The sequence below is a fragment of the Struthio camelus genome, chromosome 2, assembly GCF_040807025.1.
Source record: "Struthio camelus isolate bStrCam1 chromosome 2, bStrCam1.hap1, whole genome shotgun sequence".
Classification (NCBI taxonomy): domain Eukaryota; kingdom Metazoa; phylum Chordata; class Aves; order Struthioniformes; family Struthionidae; genus Struthio; species Struthio camelus.
Window position 1 is genome coordinate 28,946,243 of NC_090943.1, and position 19,201 is coordinate 28,965,443.

Here is a 19,201-nt window from a genome sequence, read left to right on the forward strand (position 1 = left end):
ATATTTTCAAGCACAATAGAATTGAACATGAGCTTTGGGGAGGGAGGAAGAGGAGAAAAGGGAATCAGTGGAAAGAGATGATGACTCCGATGGGGTTCTCTGCAGTTAGCTCTCTGGGGATTGAAAAATGCTTTCAACCAATGTGATGTTGCAAGAGTCCAAAAGAGGAGAGAAAAATCCATGTCTGGTCCAGACCGACCAGAAACTGAAAACAAGGGACACTTTGAATTCTGAGACTCTTACCACAACTGAAAACTGTGCTCAGGCCAAGTAACTGGAAAATCAGTTTCTCGGGTTAGGCAAATGCTTCCCTTAAGAATCAGAGGCAGCTTTCCATTTTAATTAGTAAAGAAATGATTATATTCTGAGGCATTGATTCTAATATTTGAACCAGCGCAAGGACTTGTAACCAGGGCTGTGAAGAGATTTGGATAGCTTAATATGGAGCTTTGTGAAATGCTACAGTAAAACAAACAACATTTTTTGCGACATTCTCTTGCCATTTGGCTGTGATAGTCTATCATTTGTCACAAAGTGGAAAAATAAGATCTTTCTTCATGATGTGCCGAAAAGAAATCTGACTGCGAGCACAAGTCAGCAAGAGGCATAGGAACTAGAGCTGAGTGGTGAAACCCTAGATCAGGAGATGGTTACAAGAAATCATATACCAGAAGACCTGAGAATGCCCTGACCAGAAGTAATTCAATGCAGTAGTTGTTATGGAGTGCTCTACAAAGAAATGTTGAGTAAAAATTACTTATGAGGTACTTATTTTGAGAGGGAAGTGTAGTAAATTCAGGACAAATTTTTAAGTGGCAATAGTACAGACATGGCCTATATATATTTGCTGAACTAAATGGCTCCTCTCAGTCATTCGGGCTGCAGTGTTTGTTTTCTGGTGAAATATGTATTTCCTTCATTGCACTGGTACAAGGGTGGCTGAAGCCTGAGAGGAGGGCTCTAAGGATCGGGTTATAACGCCCACGAGTGCCGCCTGCTCCCTGTGAGGTGATGGGTGAACCTTGCAGCAATTTGCAAGGAATGGGATCAGAAAACCCTTTTCGGATGCAGCAGACTAATACATGCGTAGTACTTAATTTTGCAAGCAACAAGAAGAAAACTTATGGTTTTGTCTCTTAGTCCTACACTTATAGAACTGGTGTAATATTACTAGCCTGCTCACTGTGGAAGATGTTAAGCTAAATGTATTAGTTCCAGGGAAAAGTACTCTGGAATCTCCAGGATTGAATTGATATATAAGTGCAAAACATTATCAATTTTGTTTTATGATTAAATTTTAAAAATATTTTCTTCAAGAAGATTCAGAGCATACACTTGAGGCTGGGAAAAGCAATTTGATTCACACAGCCTGTATTTTAACAACATGTGAAACTGCTTTTTTACAAAAGAGCAACACAGCACTTCAGGTTAAAAACAACAGAACAAAAAGCAAGGGAGTTTGAAGATGCTAGCCAGTGTTCTTGTAGTGCTGTCATTTGTTCTTGCTCCTGCATTCAAAGAAAATACGGACCATTCTTTTTTTTTTCAGGCATTAGAAAAAGCATAGATGGAAGGTGAAGGAAGAGTGTCACAGGCTTCTGTTCAAGTCCTTTAGGTGCTGTGACCATATATAAGAGTGCCAGACATTCACTCCTCTTATTTTGCCTTTTCTTTTCCTTCTGTTCTCTTTTGATATGGTGAACATAATGCTGTTAGAAAGCATGACTTCTTTGTACTAGTTCATAAAGACAATACGATGTGCTGGAAATGTGTTGGGTCAGGGGTGTGGAACTCTAGGAGGATGCTTTGGATCTTCTTGATGTTGCTTTGTTCCTGCAACACACATTTAAGTATCTTTCTGGGAAGGGAGCAGAGATACCTAGGATGCATATGTTACTTGCAGATATGCTTGCAAGCTCAGACTCACATGACATTCTATCTGGAATTTGTTGCCCTTTGCACAGAGCTTAAGCCAAGATCTGTTCACCTTTGTTTTTTTCAGTATTCAGCAGTGAGTAGTCTTCCCTGCTTTGGCTAACTGGAATACATTTTAGGAGGCAGCTGCCTATTGCCAAGAAGAGCCTGCATGCAAGAACATTTCCATCTGGGATGACTAACTTGTGCCCAATGTACGTCCAGTCTCACATCCCACTCTGCAAACAAAATCCACTGATGAATTAATTCTCTTCTCGCTTCAAAGGGCAGTCAAAAGATGAAAGTAAAAAACTGGACATATTTCAAAAAAAATTGCATTATACGAAAAATAGATCATTCAGCCAGATTGCAAATCATAGATTTTTCAAAAATGTGAAATGTCAAGCAGTCTTATTTGAAAAAGTACGTGTTTCCTTGCTTATTGAATATTTTGCTAGTGATGGAAAGAACGTACTCAAAAAGGAAAGATAATGTTTTAACTCTTTCTGAGGGTACTGTCAGCAATATTTAACTTGTTTGAGATCCAGGCTTATGTCAATATAAAACCAGATACATTTATCCCTGCTCAGTTTGTAATTTATTTATATCAGAAACAGCAAAATTAATTTGAACAGTTATAAGTGTAAAAGTGATGCAACAGTTTCTGGTATTTCACAGTTGCAAATATCAAGTCTGCTTCTTCTGAAGATACTTGGTTTTGTTAAAGGCATCTCATGCACTGAAGGAATGTAGATGCTGATACACAAGCCCATATAATAACCCACTGGCTTCTCATGCATCAGTGACTCACATAACAGAATATATATTTGTGATGCTAATTAAATTTCTATTTTAAAGATACATCATTAATAAAGGGATTGTTTGTACCTACACAGGATTGAAAACAGAGCTATCAGTCTAATTCATTATAGCTGTCAATACTTAGAACAATACACAGAAGCTGGAACTTCTTAGCTAGTCTCAAAGGTGCAGGTCTGAGGAGGTGTAAATCCTCAGCCCAAGAGGAAAGCATAACATGTGGCCTGCTGTTGAACTGGTGGCACATATATTAGCAGAGCAGAGGCCTGTGTTACATAAATCCTCAAAAAAAATTAGCTATTTAGTAAACTATTTGAGCAGTACCAGTGCTAGCTGCCTAAAGCTGGGCAATCTGAAACTCACGTGTGGCTCAACCAAAACAGTATGCATCTCAAGAATTAAAAACCTAAGCCAGTGTCATACGAAGTCCTCTCAGATATGATTTTGTTTTGCTCAAATGACATTAGAAATTATCTGGGCCAGGAATGTTGTCTTCCATTTTGTCCTGAAAGTGCCTAGTGTGTTTTGATATGCTGTAAAAATAAATGCAGTGATTTAAAAACCTGGAAAGTCCAAGCAGATAATAAATAGTCCAGCCATCTAAAAATGTGGGGTCTGACTTTTTGAGATCATCTATAATTCTGTGCACTGTGTGGACATTTGGTACAATTCAACACATCTGGACATTTCCTCTGCTGGTGCCAGAGGGTTAGCCGCATGTTTACAGGGCTTTCCCCTCCATTTATTGTGATTGCAAAATGGTGATCTGTCCTTGCGGAGGCCAAGGCAAAGGCCAGGCATAGAGTAGGCTCACTGGAACTAGTAGTTGGGCAGCATTTGAAAATTAGTAGTTTATGCACAGATTAAACAGAGCTAGGTTTGCAGGGAGAGGTCATACTTTTTATTAGAGCGATGTCTATAGTTGGAAAAAACAGGCAAGCTTTTGGACACATAAGACCTTCTGGTCTGGAACAAAAACAGGAATCCTCAGAGCCAAATACAAGTTGAGAACAATTGCTCTGCTTTTACTTGATCATGTTAAACAAAGCACTGTCAGGACTAATTGGCCACCTCCTAGAGCCCGGAGAGTCATCAGGCTCTGAGTTAGGAAGAAACCGTGTTTGGTCCAGCTATGTCAATCGATATTAATCCCGTGTATGGCTCCACCAGCTTCAGGATCTTGTTTAACCTAAGCATTTAAAGCTCATTTCCACGGATGGAGGGTTTATTTGCAGGGGAAGGCAGAGTGGCTGGATGGGCAGAATGCGAGACTGAGTCTCTGAAGTCAACCCTGTGTTCGCCGTGCTGCCACTGGCCTGCTGAGCGCTCTGCAGTGAGTGGCTCTGTGCGTCAGCTTCTGCATGTACAGCGGGGATAATAAAACTGGCTCTTTGCAAGCTCCTTTGAGATCTACAAAGGATAAGTGTTACACTGCAGCTATACACTTCTTCATTTCTGACTCTTTTTCATGTGGTTCTTTTAATAGACTTTTGGGTTCTGATTTAGATCTTCTGAACAGGGTATAACACTACTGGTGTTAGCAGCGACTCTGTGTTTGCCAAAGTGTGACTACAAGACTCTCACTACTGCATCGTAAGCAGCTAAAAAGTTATTTCTCTGAACTCCCCAATGTAAGGTATGCTCTGAAATGGGGAAAGGCTATTTGTGTTCAGGAACTACAGAACTGCCTTAATCTCCCTCGCAGTTACTGCTGTGGCGTATCCAGTCTGAGTAGGCATATGTGGAAACAAATAACCATGTAGACACTCATAGATTTTCCAGTAAGCGTACAATTAATGTTATCTTTTTCACTGTTAAGTAAAATACAGGAAAATGGATGCCGAAGCATTCCCGTTATTTTGTAACTTACATTTGTGTGCACAATCAAACATACAAATGCATAACTGTACTTGCACACAATCACACATGGACATACTCTGAACGTAGGCAAGCGTGCATTCACCAAAAATAAGTACTGCATAATAACCAAGTGAACTATGGCAAATAAACATTCAGGTTGCAAAGCCAAGCAAAATCAGATGTTCCAGAATGCAGGTTTCCTGGGCATCCTTAATTAGCTCTTCTGAATATGCATGATGGTACGGTTTTAATTACATGATAACCTTTTTTTTTTTCCTCATTGGATTCTTGTTTCAGCCAGTTTGAATGAGGAGTCAGTTTTTAACCGTTCTAGTTTTTATCCTCTGCCTTTCATGATACTGGTCTTAGACCTTCTCTTCATGCACGTGGTCCAAGTGTTACTCGGAAAACAAAAAACATTAATCACTTCCCAAGCTTTTGTTTCTCTGATGCTCCCATGACAGCATCTGAATATGCCCCAACTCCTAATGCATGTATTTTTGTAACAGTTCTGTGCAGTGTGAGAATATTATTGTCTTCATATGATTATTGTCATCATGCAAAAGTACTGAGGCACAGGGAGAGAAAAGGCAAAAATGTTGGAATGACAACTAGTAATAGAAGCTGAATATGAGAGATTTGTGAGCGTTAGCACGCTTCGCATTTCCATAGCACTTTCTCCACTCCAAGCACAGGCCCAGTTGACTTCAGCTCTCTGCACTTCTGCATTTCAGGCCCCAGGTGTCTCTTGTTGAGCACCCAGAAAATGAGGCCAAGAGCTCAAGAGGGAGGAAATTCCAGCATGATGTCATCCTGCCTGCACGTGGGGAGGGGGAAGGCACTAATCGTGCCCAGGCAGTCCGAATTCTGGCATTTGCTAACATTTTAGCAGTTGGCTCACAACCGTATCATTTTTAGCTGAGTTCTTCTGTGTATGTATATAAATTTCTCTGTAAATAAATAAGGACATCTGAACTGTATCTAACGTACTACAAGCTCTTGTACTACCTTTCAGTAAAACTAATACATCAATGTGTGTGCCCGCAGAAGAAGAAAAGGCTTGTGTTGTAATAACCTTTACTTACTTTTCCTGCTCCAATTAAATCTAGAGAAATCTAGGAAAACTTGGTTTTGATTGTTCCCAGAAGGGGCAGGAAGGGAAGCAGAGAAGATCTACCTTAGTAAGTGCTGCAAGTATCGGTACACTTGCCCTGCTCCAGCTGGGCCACAGCCATTCCTTCACTGCTTTAGAAGCAGGAATAACAGTAGACAGGCAAGCGGTTTGGCACCCTAAATCAGGGGGATCAAGGACTTCTAGGGGACAGGGATCAATTTGGTTCACTTCAATCCGAAAACATGCTACCAAATCTCAGGTTCTACGTTTGGTATGTTGTCCCTGTCCATTAGCAAATTACAAATCAGGCACTAAAAACTTAGCAAGCTGCCTTAGAAGTCATCATATTTTAAATTAGGTGTTGGTTTGTTTTTTGTTTACTTTCTGCAAGTTTTCTCAACCATTCACCTTTTGAAGCTTTTCTCCATGAGCAAACAGGTTAGAAGCAGGTTAAAAATGGAAGCTGAAATCCATATGTAAACAACTGGCTCCAAGAGCTGGTGCTCTAGGGAACAAAAACTTGTAATGCAAGATGCACAGTACTCTTGTGTGAGTTGACTTCGTTAGCTGTCTCCCATAAGTGTGTCTGTGTGCATAGGTCCGTACACAGTTGTGATCCTATCTGTGCCTATGTACATGAGGTTAGCACAGCATTCACTCCCCTACTGCACCTGTCTCCGGTCACTCCTCCCTCTTCTCCCACTTCTGATCTCTTCTGTGAAACCGAGAGTGTCTCTCTGCCCTCTCAACAGTACCTTCATGATAGGGGTTAGCTCGTATCTTGTATACGTTCCCATCTCCACTGGGCACCACAAGTTGATGACATGGGTCTTTTTCACTCTTCCTATGCGTGTTCAACAGGTGGGCTTTTCTCACCGACTATCTTTGCTGACTATGTTGGATGCTATCTGCCTTTCAGCCAACAGACAGAACAGTGTGTTTACCCTGTCTAACTTATGTGCTCTGGGTTGCTCTCAAAAAGCACTTCCAATTAAAATACAGGGTAATGTAATTGCCAAGTGAGGCATCAAAGTTAGGCATCATGAATATCCTACTGTCTACTCCTTCAGGGCAACTGTTTCCTCTCACGGACTGACAGATGCGCAATGAAGGGGTAGCGTTTGTAAGCAGTGCTTTTAGTACTGGAAATACCTACACTTCCATTCTCATTTCCTGCCCCCTTCACAGCCTGGGGAGCACACGGTTACCTCTCCCCACTGAAGACCAGGGAGCTGAGCTTTCCTTCCTTTCCTCTCTGCAGTCACTAGCAGTAGGGGGAGTGATGGCAGATCTTATGCCAAGATTTCATCTTTTTCCAAGAGGAAAAAGTCTATCTGTCCATGCTGGGATGGTGTGTGGCTAAGCCATACTCAGCAGCTGTGATGTCAGCTGGCAACAAGCACTCTGTGGGCATCTGGGAGACGTTCTGGGTTAGGCAGAGCGGTGGGAATAGTATGGTGCCTATTAGGCTATTGAAAACAAAATGCAGCTGTGTGTTACTGTTGGCTGAAAGCAACCTGTCAGCACCAACATCTCCATAAGAAGCCAGGAATGATTGTAGCCAGCCTGCATAGGAGAAGGTGCCAGTAGCTGAGCAGTTTGAGAAGCATGACATGTTGCCCCCTTCCTGCTTCCAGACCCACTGTTAACTCAGTAGCGTTAGAATTGCCAAACACCACAACTCCAAAGTTAAGGGGCATGTTGTCAGGTTAGAGAAGCAGTGAGCATGCCTGGAGAAGTGCCATGTCATGAGGAACCGTGTGGTAATAGGCAGATTGCTCGAAAGCCCCAGAGGAATTGCAACGTTTTGCTGAGTGCTGTGGGTCAGGAAGATATGTGTGCTCTCATGCAGTGGACAGACCCAATGCACTAGTGGTGCTTGCTACGCCTTGATGGTATGTCTTTACTCCACAGTCCTTGAAAAATAATATGTGCGTAGTCCAAGGACTTGTTTATCCTAATTTTTAATTACTGTAGCTCCCATTTTTAGGACTAGGTCAATTTTGAGTCTTCATAGTTCACTGAATCTAGAAAACGGTGCCTTCCTACCCTCTCACGGGTATGTGTTATGTGCAAGCCCTGGGCACTGAAGAACGAATCACGTTGCTGCAGTTGGGAACAAGACAGTTGACCCAAGTAATAAGGTTTAGGTAGATTTTTGAGCATTTTTGGTGCAACATTGTTTTTCATCCCTAATATATTATGTTTTGGTCCTGACAATCAGAACCTGTGTAACTTCAGACGAACATAAAGGAAAAGAATGAGTAGTTTGCCTTTCTGAATAAAATGAGAACATGTGAATGTGGGGAGAGGGGGAAAAGGAGAGAGGCATTTGCATAGGTCAGGAAAGGTCATTTAAACATCTGGCAGTAGTAACTGACATGTGTCAAATTTTAGTGTTCATTAAATTCGTATTAATGCAAGAATGGTTCTTAAGCTCCAAATGCCATTTTTGGTTGCTGTATTCCCCCAGTTGATGGTGATGAGTTTTCAGAACTGTATCATGCTTGTTTGCTTGCTAGTGGCATCTGACCTGAGGTCAGTCTTCTATTTAACCCCTTCCTGTAGGTCAAAAGACAAATTAATCTGGTGAGAACTGAATTGGAAATGAGGTGTCTGGATAACAGGTGTCCCAACTATGGAATAGCTGCTAGGCTGAAACATGTTTGCATCTGTTCTTATGCCATCCCAAAAGTCATCTCCAAGGTCAGGGAGACATTCAGACGACATCTGAGATGGGAAGTTGCCACAGGGAGCACAAGTGGCAGGTGCCCTGTGTTAGGATATTATCTTGCAGTCTGGGGGTAATTTCTGAGAGGGATATTTTGAGTATAAATGTAGACATTTCCGTTTGTCATGAACTTTGTTCCACCTGTGTTTACTACTAGATTATAATTGTATAGAAGATAGATACACTATTTCCTTTCCCCTTAAAGAGGAGAATCTCACAATTCATCTTTATTTCTTTTTTTTAGAGGATGAAGATGATGAAGAGATGGTAGAACCAAAAGCGCAAGATGACTTGGAGATGGAAAATCAAGACCAGAAGCAGGAAGTAAAGGAAGGTAACAAAATCCTTCTTATTTTTACAGTTTTAAAGGACTCAATCCTGTAAGTAGTTATTCTCATAAGTAGATTCCATTATTGAACATAGTGAAAAATGGAAAAAGTCACAAGTGCTATTGATTCAGATCTACATGGATGGCATAAAAGCAGTAAATTGTATCCCAGTGACGCAGCCACTAGGTGTGAGAAGCTTGTGAAAGGCACAGGACTTTGGCTGTCTAGAAGAAGCAACATGTCCTTATAATTTGGGGACCTGTGTAGGGATTCTTGGATTCCAAGACTGGTGCTTACTTGTCCTCTGGCTTAAATGGCCTGGTTAAGTGAAAGATTTAAAATGGGAATGCCAGGCATTCCAGCACCTCCATAAAGTTGGTTGATCTTCAAAGGTACTTACAGCCCATAGCTGTCTGTCTGTTTGAGAAGGGCAAACTTAAACCTAGCAGTGGTCAGGAATCTTCCAACAGAAAACCATTTCACTGGCAAATGTAGACTGTCAAAGTCAAAACCTTTTGTGGGAGCCTGCCCGAGGGGATTTAAGGTCAAAACTGAAGCCAGGCAATTCTAGTCCTTTTTCCCATTCTTCTGGATTGAGATACTCTCATGTGTTATGAGATACAAAGATTCAGGCTTCTACTTCTTTCTGGTGCGGATATGGGACTTATGTCAAGCTGGTGCACGTCAGGTGAGAATGTGAAGCATTGGAAGCACTATATATTCTGGGTGCCTCTCATTTGTTTCTCTTGAAGCTGTTCTAATTTTCAAAATTAGAACAGGGATATGAATGTTGTTCGTCTTCATCTCTGGGAACTTACTAGGCTATTGGCTATTCTGGTGTATCACCTTGACCAGTCAGTGTTCACTTCTGTGTGGAATGGGGAAATACAGCTGAAACATCAGGAACTCCAGTGAGAGAGGAAATGAGTTTCTTATCCAGTATTTCTTAGCTCTGTATTGCCAGGATTACTAACAGTGCTGTTTACCCTCTTGAAGGGTCACTTAACTCCTCAGGTAGGGCCTCAGTCGCTTCCTGCTACGGTGATCATTATCCCAATATTCTGTGATCTTGGCTTTGTTTTTCACAACATAGTCTCACTATGGGGAAAATACGGAGTCACTTCACAGAGAAGTCCTTGAAAGCATTATCTGTGGATACAGCAGTGGATGCTGCTCCTTTCTCATCTAAGGGAGCCTGGCATGATTTATGTCAATGACAGAAAAATTTGAGTCTGGTAAGTTTTGACCGCATTGTGGAAATAGATCATCATAGAAATCACCCGTGACTTAAATGCTGCAATGCCTGTTGTTCATTTGGTCCTTGTAGACACATGGAACGGGGAGTGAGCTCCTCGTTCCCTGCAAGCCCCTAACATGGCGCTGCCTCCTTTGGCGCTGCTCCTACTGCTGCGCTGGCATGACCTTTGCAACCACCACTCCTCCAGCCACTGCTCCTCCTGTTTCTCCTGCGGCCCCACCGCTGCTGCTCTGTGCTGAGCACAGGCCGCAGGAGCCAGCGGTGCCAGCAGGAACAGGAGTCGCAGAAGAAGCAGCGATGGTGGAATTGAAGACATGAGTGAGGGACGTGGCAGCAATGAAAACTGAATTTTTCCTAAAAATGGTCCCCCCTCCCAAAACCGCAGAGTCAAGTTAGATATGGGCTCCAGCAGTCACTGGGCCTAACACAGAGAAGCCGTAAAAACTGATATCGCTACACTTACGCACTGTCCTGAGTTGCTGAATGTTCCTGTAATATTCAGCTTACAATTGATCCTTTCCCCATTTATTTCCACATAAAAGTAAGGCTAGCGTTTATACTTGGGGAAATGGCACAGATTCTTGTGTGATGAGAAGAAAAAATATAAATACAATACTAAACCAGTTTCTTTTAGGTTTTCATGGGCTTTCAAGAGAGCCTTTTATGTACTTTGCTGACCAAGTGCCATCACCAACATCTCCTATTTCTTTGTTGTAGTTTAGTCTAGGGGAAGTGCTTCACTTCCTTGCCTAGCAGACCTCACAGGAGCGATAGCTCAACTGGATTAGTTTAGCACTAGTCTCTCTGACACACAGAATGCAGAATGTAAAAGCAAGGCACAGCTTGTTTTAGCAGAACCGGCTTTGTGAGGTGCTGACGCTTCAAGAAAGAAGGGTTCAAGAAAGAAGAAAATGCATTTATTCCTGATAGAAAGTGAACTTGACCTGCAGTCGGTGTTGTGACAGAGAGCAGCATGCTGATGACTAGCATTAAATGCTGTGAATCAAATGAAGCAATTGTCCCCAAGTTGACAAGAGAACAGAATACCATTTTTATCATTTGGTGTCGTTCTCTCTTTCTTGGCTTTAGCTCTTTCGCCAAGAATCCTGTTTGTCTCTCTGTTGTAATCGCCCTTCTCATGTTCTGAGCAGCATTCAGAGTTTGAAGCCATCGTTTGTGTTCCGTGGAAGTGATTAAAACCATGTTGCAAGTCAAACAGGAGTCTAGAAGAACATTTCCTGTCAGTACTGCACTCTGTGTGCCGACTCAGAATTAATAGCTTTTCTGCAAATTAGCACATAATGGGTTAAAAGCATGTTTATGTTGGCATTAAGTACTCTGGCTTCTTTTTCTCTGCAAGGCAAGACAATATTTTGCAAACTTTTTAAAGAATCTCTAATAGATATTATAGTGGCGCCATTCACACTGCTATATAGTAGTTAAGGCTGTGTCAGCACTTCCATTATGAATCCTGTTTTTCAGGGATTTATAACCCAGCCGTAAAAATTTGCTCTGGGCTGAAATTTGGTTTCAGCTCAGGGAGCGCATTTTTTAACAGATTAAAAAAAAATCAGCTTGGCCTTTTTTGAGTTATAGGAGTGTAAAAAAAAAAAAAACACCATGGGAGAGAGAAGTGTGGGGAGAGAGAGGTAGACAATTTTTTCATGAGTATAACTCAAAAATAGGTCAGTATGAAAAATAAAGATTGGATCCAGCCTGTTCAGTCTCCCTCTCCCCAAAGCCGACAGGACAAGAGTGCTCTATTTTTATAATGGTATTTTAAGAGGAAATGTGATTTTTTTTCTCCATGGTTTATAGGTACTCCAATTTAAATCTACAGACATTTATTGCATGCTTAATTTCCTCGTTTTTCCCCTACAAACCCCAGAGTTGCACTGCTGGGTTTGGTAAGCTTATTCAGCAGGCAGAGCCTTTTCCAGGATGCAAACCTTGTCTCAAAGTCACCACAGAGCACAAAAAGCACCTGCAGTGCTGCAGCCTGCCTGGCACAGCACCTCTTGCAGCGCTTTGGCACCCACGAGGCACTAAGGGCAGAGCAGTAGCTCTAGCCCCCAAAACTGTTTCTGGAATGGGAGGTGAAGACCTGGTTGAAGAGCAGTTTTAAGCCTCAGGGTCCATGTTTGTTTCTTCCATGTGGCTACCTGTTGTCACCTGTGTCTGGGACTCATGATCTCCACGCTGTGCTTGGAAGAGCCAAGCCTGGGATATCTGCTGGTAAACTGGGCTCAGCCCAGCCTTTTCCCAGCCTCTGCTGACCACATAAACAGGAAGTTGGCCCCGCACTTTGGCATCAAGTGGGATGGGGCTTTCCACCACCAGAGAGCTCTGGAGCTCCACCTAAGGCACCTCTTTGTGTCAGGGCAAACCACATGAACAGTGTGACGGGCTGCATCTTGAAAGTGGGCCCTGACCTGCATTTATCTAAAGCTGTAGCTATAGCCACAGAAACTTGCATAACGGGCTATCATGGGGCCGCCTGGGCTCCACAGCTTCAAAGAGCTGGGCAGCTGGACCCACCGCTCACCCTGGACCTGTGCACTCTGCAGGCAGGGGGAGACGGCAGAGCTTGAGGCAGCTCAAGGATCAGTAACGGTGAAGCTGCAGCAGGACAGGTTGCTGGGTTTGCCCCTGCGATCTTATGTGGATTTGCTGGAGAGTCTATAGTGCCACAGTTTCACTGCTGTTGATGCCCCAGCTGCCTGGACCAAAGCTAGCTCAGATGTGCCAATATATCCTGTTACTGCAGTTTAGCCATGCTCCAGGGATGTTCCTTCAGCCCAGCCCTTAGAGAAGCTGTGTCTGCTGTGGGATCTCCACCTGGGGAGAACAGCCCCTGCCTTGGAGAGCTTGCATTTAAGGCACCAGATCCAGCTATTCTAGAACTGAAAAGTTTCTAAATGCACTTCAGAATCTCCCTGTATATAGCCAGTAATTGTGTCATGCAGGGACTTGCATTTTAAACCCAACGTAACCCAGATAAGCAAGCCTATGGCATATATCAAGACTGACATGAAAGTGAGAAGCGCGAGAAAAGCAAGAGGATCACAGGCTGTCAGGGGACAGGGACCAAAGCTACTGAGGGCAGCTCAGCACCCTGCTGTTCTCATGCTGCACATTTCTACTGTACTCAGTAGTCAGCACATCTGAAGTTTACATGAATTTAAATACACACTAAAAGAAATAATATAGCTCTTAAAAGGTTTATACTAATCTCCTTCTGTCTCTCGTTATATCTCTGTGCTCATAACAAGGCTGCTTCCTGCTTTATTGTTTTTATTAGTTCATTCATTCTTTCATTCATGTATTTTTTTCTGGTTTTTCTTTTTTCCTTTAATGGACTTCACGTATTTTGTCAGGTTTTTACAGTTGCTTAAGTTCCAGGAGACTATTTTTATATTCCATTATACTTATTATACTTATATAAATATGGGTCTTTTTCTGTTTTTTAAATATCTTTTTTGGCTCCCTCAGGAGAAGACTCAAATCTTGTATTTAAATATTTGCAGACTTAATCCTGTACTGTCATCACAATTATTTATATTATATTACATTTACTACACTCTTACTTCTGTCACATAAGAACAAGACTGGAACATTTTTTATCTTAGTTCTTAACAGTCCATGGATGTTTTGTTAAATCAGAAATTTTTCTTTCTATTTTGTCCGAGGAAATTTGTGGGCAAAGGACCTGATGGGAAAGATGATATTTCTGAGGATCGCATGAAATAATAAAATGCCCTTTTTTTCATAAATAAGAGTTGAATAAATCTGTTTTCTTCATATCATGGTTAGTGTTTGTTAGATATTTTGGACCTTTTTGTAGAGTATCTTTCATTATGGATACACGTCACATTTTCTTCCTCTGCAGTGTCCTCTGTGCATATATAACTATACGATGTTTTAATTTTAAATGTAAGTTCTACTTTATTTTGTATAACATTATATACATTAAAACATGTACAAAGCTTCTTTGATATATATTGTTGACCTCGTAACTCCAGAGACACCAGGGCAAGTCTGCTCGTGACTACGTGATAAGTTACAGTGAGTCCCTGGTTAAACTGGCTTCCCAGTGGCCCTGTTACGAGCAGGCAGGACTCAGCAATGCCGTGGCGGCTGCGGCGTGGGTCCGTCTGCTGCCTGACCAGGCACCTGGAGAACGCGTGAGCAACGAGCTGTGCGGGGCCGGGGAGCAGTTCGGCAGGTCTTGCTCCTGCAGTCGTGAAGCAGAGCGCAGACACGCTAGCTCGTTACAAAGCTGCGGGGTATCAGCGGGAGCAAAGTCTTACCTTTTGGTAGCTTTCATTGCACTTAGGGAAATAAGCATGTAGCTTTTAGCAGGGGTAAGCCAAGCATCTTATTAGGCTTTGTTAGACGTGGAAGGTTAGACAAGGTTTGTTTGTTTTTTTTACTCCGGATAAAGCATATATTTGAAGCCAAATACTGTATTCTTAAATAAAATTTCTGAAGATACTCTCACATCGCATAGGTTTCTGTAACACAACAAAACAAAAATACTTTGATCAGCTACTTATGTTTCTCCTAGTTTTCCTTGAAGAGTGTCTGTAGAGTCTGTGTCTGTTGAAAGCTGAGATCAAAGTAACTGTAAGCTTCCAGATAGGAAGAAAAATTGCAGAAAATTGCATAGAGTCTTTTTATTTTATTCAAGGTAATGGACAGACAAGGAAAAGGAGCAAGGGGAAAATGGAAGTGGCTCTGAAAGATACATGGTTAGAAAATCTCCATATTTGAAAGAACAAGCGTGTGTGTTTTGGTTTTCTGCCTATACTTCATGTGTTTGCAGTAGTTACAGAAATGTTTTACACTGGAAAAAGTAATGATGTTAACATTCTTGTAAGAAGAGATTGCCTCAAATAAAACTTCAGAGGCAGCCGAATGAAAGAAGAAAATAAGGTTAAAATATGAAGCTTAATATCGCCAGGGGGCATCTGGTGTGTCAGTCAGATGAATGAGGTAAGCTGATTTATGCCCTAAAAACTTTAGCCAAGGTGTTTCTGATGCCGAAGAGGGTTTAATAGACTGCTGGCCTCCCACAGATCATCGCTAACTGCAAGAGAGATTTTGCGGAGGCAGAACTGCAGTCATTTGCGTCGCCATTGCTCGTGAACCCTCCAGAGCTCCCAAGCTGTTTATTTTTTGCCTTTCCCCTCTCTATTGATTTTTGGTTGTATTTTCTTTGCCAGCTATAGCTGGCGAATGCCCAAGTAATAAATTTATATTTCCAAGCTGCAGAGAGGATTGGATTTAGCAAATAATTTTTACCATTTGGAGCAGTTTAAAATGAGTTTTCCAGTTGCCTTTGCAGCTATTTTCTCCCCTTTTATGCCGCTTTGCTGCATTGTCATGCTTGTTGTCTTTGATTCTCGGAAAGCAATGCTTTAGTGGTGACAGTGGGATATTGCCTCATTACAGGCTTCCTTGCCAGATGAGTTCACTTAGTGCCAATTACTATTCAGTAGTGGATGCTGCAATAGGTCAACCTGTACTTTTTGCTAGTCATTCCTTTTTTTTCACATACATTGCTTCTGTCTAAAGCACTTAGTGGCAAATTGTGCTCCTGCCTTGGTAAATTGTTGCTCTGCTACGCAGGGGGACCGTGCAGGGGGATGTAGATATGCTCTGGATGTGTGGAGCTCCACAGGGACCACTAACCCGGAGGTAGGAGGCATAGGGCCAGGGCCATAGGACACTGTCAAAGGCTAAAGTTTCTAACTTCTTAGCTGCTTCGTATCCTGAGGGCCAAATTGGTCCTCCATCCTTGGCATTTTTCCTGCTCTCTATATTTAGACCAGGTGTGGTGCAGAGATTTTGTCTTTTAGAGCTAAAGCTTTGACCAGTTTAGGCAAATCTACACAAGGTGATAGCAGCCTCTCCCTACCACAGGGAGCACTCCGAAAGTAAGGACACTGCAAATGGGGGGAGCCAAGTACCGTGGTAATGCTAGCCGGGTAAATGCCTGCTGCTGAGCCTTTGAATCTGTCCTGCCCCCAGGTGCGTGGTGGAATTGGATGTGGGCACCAGAGGGCAAAACTGCCTTCCTGCCTTCCTGCCTCTGCTCGAAAATCTAGTGCTCACCACGGGGAAATCGTGCGGTGCTGCATCTTTCTGCTCTCTGAAAGAGCTAGCTGCTGCAACTGGAAAGCAATTTTAAACTGCAACTTTAAACTGTGTCACTCTGCATTTCATTAAGCATTAAGATATGACAGGGTTTGGAGTTAATCTTTAATATATTTTGGGGTGTTCTCAAAGGCACAACGCTGAATTACCTTTTTTGGCAGATGCTATTTTTACCCGATATGGCCTGGAGAGACTGCAAGGTCATTTTCAAAAGTAAAAGTCACAAATCTGTAGTGTAAGGCCCAGTAATGGGGACGTTTGATTGACAAACGTAAGTACTTCTGTAAGGTCTCTGCAATTTTACAGTAAATCTGTCTATCTGTTTACGATACATTGTTTGTATGTCTAATTATAACTTTGGAACAAAATTCCCTGTTAGCATAATTCCTGCAATGTCAGTAGGGCTTTTCAAGCTGGGAATTTAACCTAGTCGCAAGGTCAACGTGGTATAACTTTAAAGATCCTGATGGCGTTTTTTGAAATAGAAGTAGTTTTGAAATATACCTAGAATAACGATAATTTAAAATCACATGTAGGCAGAGGCACGTTTGCTGTATGGCAATAACAACATCCCAATTTCCTTTCCCGCCGATGCTCACATTTTAGTTGTAGTGTGCCACCAGCTCATCACGCTGGTGGAGCAGCGACACTGGTGCATCCTGCGGAGGCGATACTTTTTGAATGAGGGCCATCCTGGAAGTGCCCTGCAGGCGTTAGGGGTGGGGAGCGACCCCGGGTGCTGCACGAGCCCGGCAGCTCCCGGCCCTCGCGAGATGCTTCCCGCCGCCGCCGCTCGGGTTCGTGGCGTTCCCGTGCAAGGAGTAAAACGTTGGCTTTCTGTTGGGCATTCGATTTTACTGCCTTAGAGGGCAATCATGGGCTATTTACTCTATTTTCTCACACAAGCTCTAAAACACAGACAAAATTTGCGCATGACACCAAGAAATTGGAAGAAGCAGAGGGAGAGATTATGTGTGGCGGCATCTGGGAGCCCTTTCATACAAAGAACTGTAGTATAAGTTAAGAAGATTATTTTTTCATAGGCTTTTTTTTTAAAGCTATCTGCTTTTAAACAGGTCCCCTGTTATATAAGTGTTCTACTTTTTCAAGTTAGGTATTGCCTAAATGTCAGTCAGAACTGTTTCCTGAAATAGGAACACTGGGTTTATTTAATTCTGCGTTTTAAGTATTTTCCATTTCAGAATAATAAATATATAAGATATAGGATCTCCTCTATGTAAGTGGGAATATACAGGAGTATATTTAGATTTATTAAAAAATTCTTAGTCATGATTTTAAAAGCAAGGCTTTGATTTTTGTCCTGTCAGTGCTACAGCAAGCTTTCATGTCAAAAGAAACTCTTGCTAAAGATGTTGGTTCGTTTGGAAAGGGATAAAATGTCGTACTTTTAACTATATATTTTCATTTTCCAAGCTCCTCCTAGAGAATTGACAGAAGAAGAAAAACAGCAAGTTCTCCATTCAGAAGAATTCCTGATATTTTTTGACCGGACAATACGTGTAATTGAGCGAGCTTTGGCTGAAGATTCAGACATATTCTTCGACTACAGTGGCAGAGACGTAGAAGAGAAAGATGGGTCAGTTCTTTTTTTTTTTTGGTCTTTTGTAGAATAATGTTTAAAAATAAATTCCCATGCTAGAAAGACTTAATTTTAAAACTAACTTAAACATTTTTTATAATAAAGAAAAAGTTCACACCTCTTCTTGAAGGCCTGGATCACTTTGTTATACCAAATTATTTCGTAAAATGGCTTCCTGCTTTATTGCCCTGGATCTTTTCCTTTAAATTATTATGCAGGCGGTTTAATATTTTGTTTCAAAGTTTTGATGAAATTTCAAATTCTGAAGAAAAATATAATTTATACATATATATATTTGTGTGTGTGTGTGTGTGTGTGCGTGCATGTGTATATGTGCATATGTATGTTCCAGCAATGTATGTCTGTGTGTTTATATCATGATATTTTTACAAATTCAAATTACTGTGATTTATATTATAGTACTGCCTCCGGTCCGTAATCAGTTCCCCTTTCCTATGCGCTATATTAACAGGGATGAGAATGATGATCTCCCAAAGCGTTTGCAATCTCAGCACGCCAGATGAGAGGTGACAGGCTGTACGTTCAGCAAGCAATAGGGGAGCGCAAGGAAGCACAACTTGTTAGTATGAGGGGAAGTGCTGAGGTTTCAACAGCTGCGTATGCGCCGAAGCCTCACGGCAAAGCGGTAGCTGTGGGGCGCTGGGGCTGCTGGAGCTTGCGCTAGCATGTCACCCCTGGGTAGGCTGAACTCGCTACTGTGCCAGCATCGGGCCAGCACTGAACTTCAACTGATATGAACAGTGCCAGAAAGTACCAGCCATCCGCGTGGTTGCTTTGGAGGTGCTCTGACTTTATCATCAGTTCAGGAGAAAAAAATAAGAGAGATTTGGATATAGGCTGGATATGAAGATGCAGAAAAGGGGGAGCTGAAAGCCCGAGCCAGATTTAAGGTGACAGGCGTGTCCCAGGGCGTTCTGGAAAAGTCAGCCAGAAAAGATTCAGGAAGGCAGTGAGAAATTAAAAACTCTGTTTTCCTGAAACTCCTGTAGAATTTGTTCCTTGATGCAACAGGTTGCCCCAGCAAGACTATCAATGAGAGCAATTCAGTCAAGATGGCAGACTTCCCCTGGCTGGGCAGGGATTTGAGAGAAAGGGTAGCCAGAAACCTTTACATTGGTTGTCACTGCGTTTGCTCCCTCATTGTTTAAAATGTGTAACTTTGTTTTTTAACTCCACACAGAGATGTTCAAGCAGGAGCCAACCTTTCCTTTAATCGTCAATTTTATGATGAGCATTGGTCAAAGCATCGTGTAGTCACCTGTATGGATTGGTCTCTTCAGGTAAGGTGCGATGCTGGGAGTTATGTTTCTATGTTGTTTCCAACTTCTGCATATAAAAATATGGACAGGCTGATTTGCACTTTGATATGTGGACTATGATGTTATTTCTTAGTTAA

At 42.1% G+C, this 19,201-nt stretch overlaps 1 protein-coding gene across 8 annotated transcripts in view; it reads left to right on the top strand.

Annotated features, from left to right (window-relative positions):
* The window catches only part of DYNC1I1 (dynein cytoplasmic 1 intermediate chain 1), a 200,347-nt gene that overhangs the window by 99,816 nt on the left and 81,330 nt on the right, over positions 1-19,201 (top strand). For all 8 annotated transcript variants that reach the window (XM_068934909.1, XM_068934907.1, XM_068934911.1 and 5 more), the window contains 3 exons: positions 8,683-8,772; positions 17,619-17,781; positions 18,986-19,085. In XM_068934909.1, the coding sequence (XP_068791010.1) occupies positions 8,683-8,772; positions 17,619-17,781; positions 18,986-19,085 (353 nt within the window). The remainder of the gene's footprint in view (positions 1-8,682; positions 8,773-17,618; positions 17,782-18,985; positions 19,086-19,201) is intronic.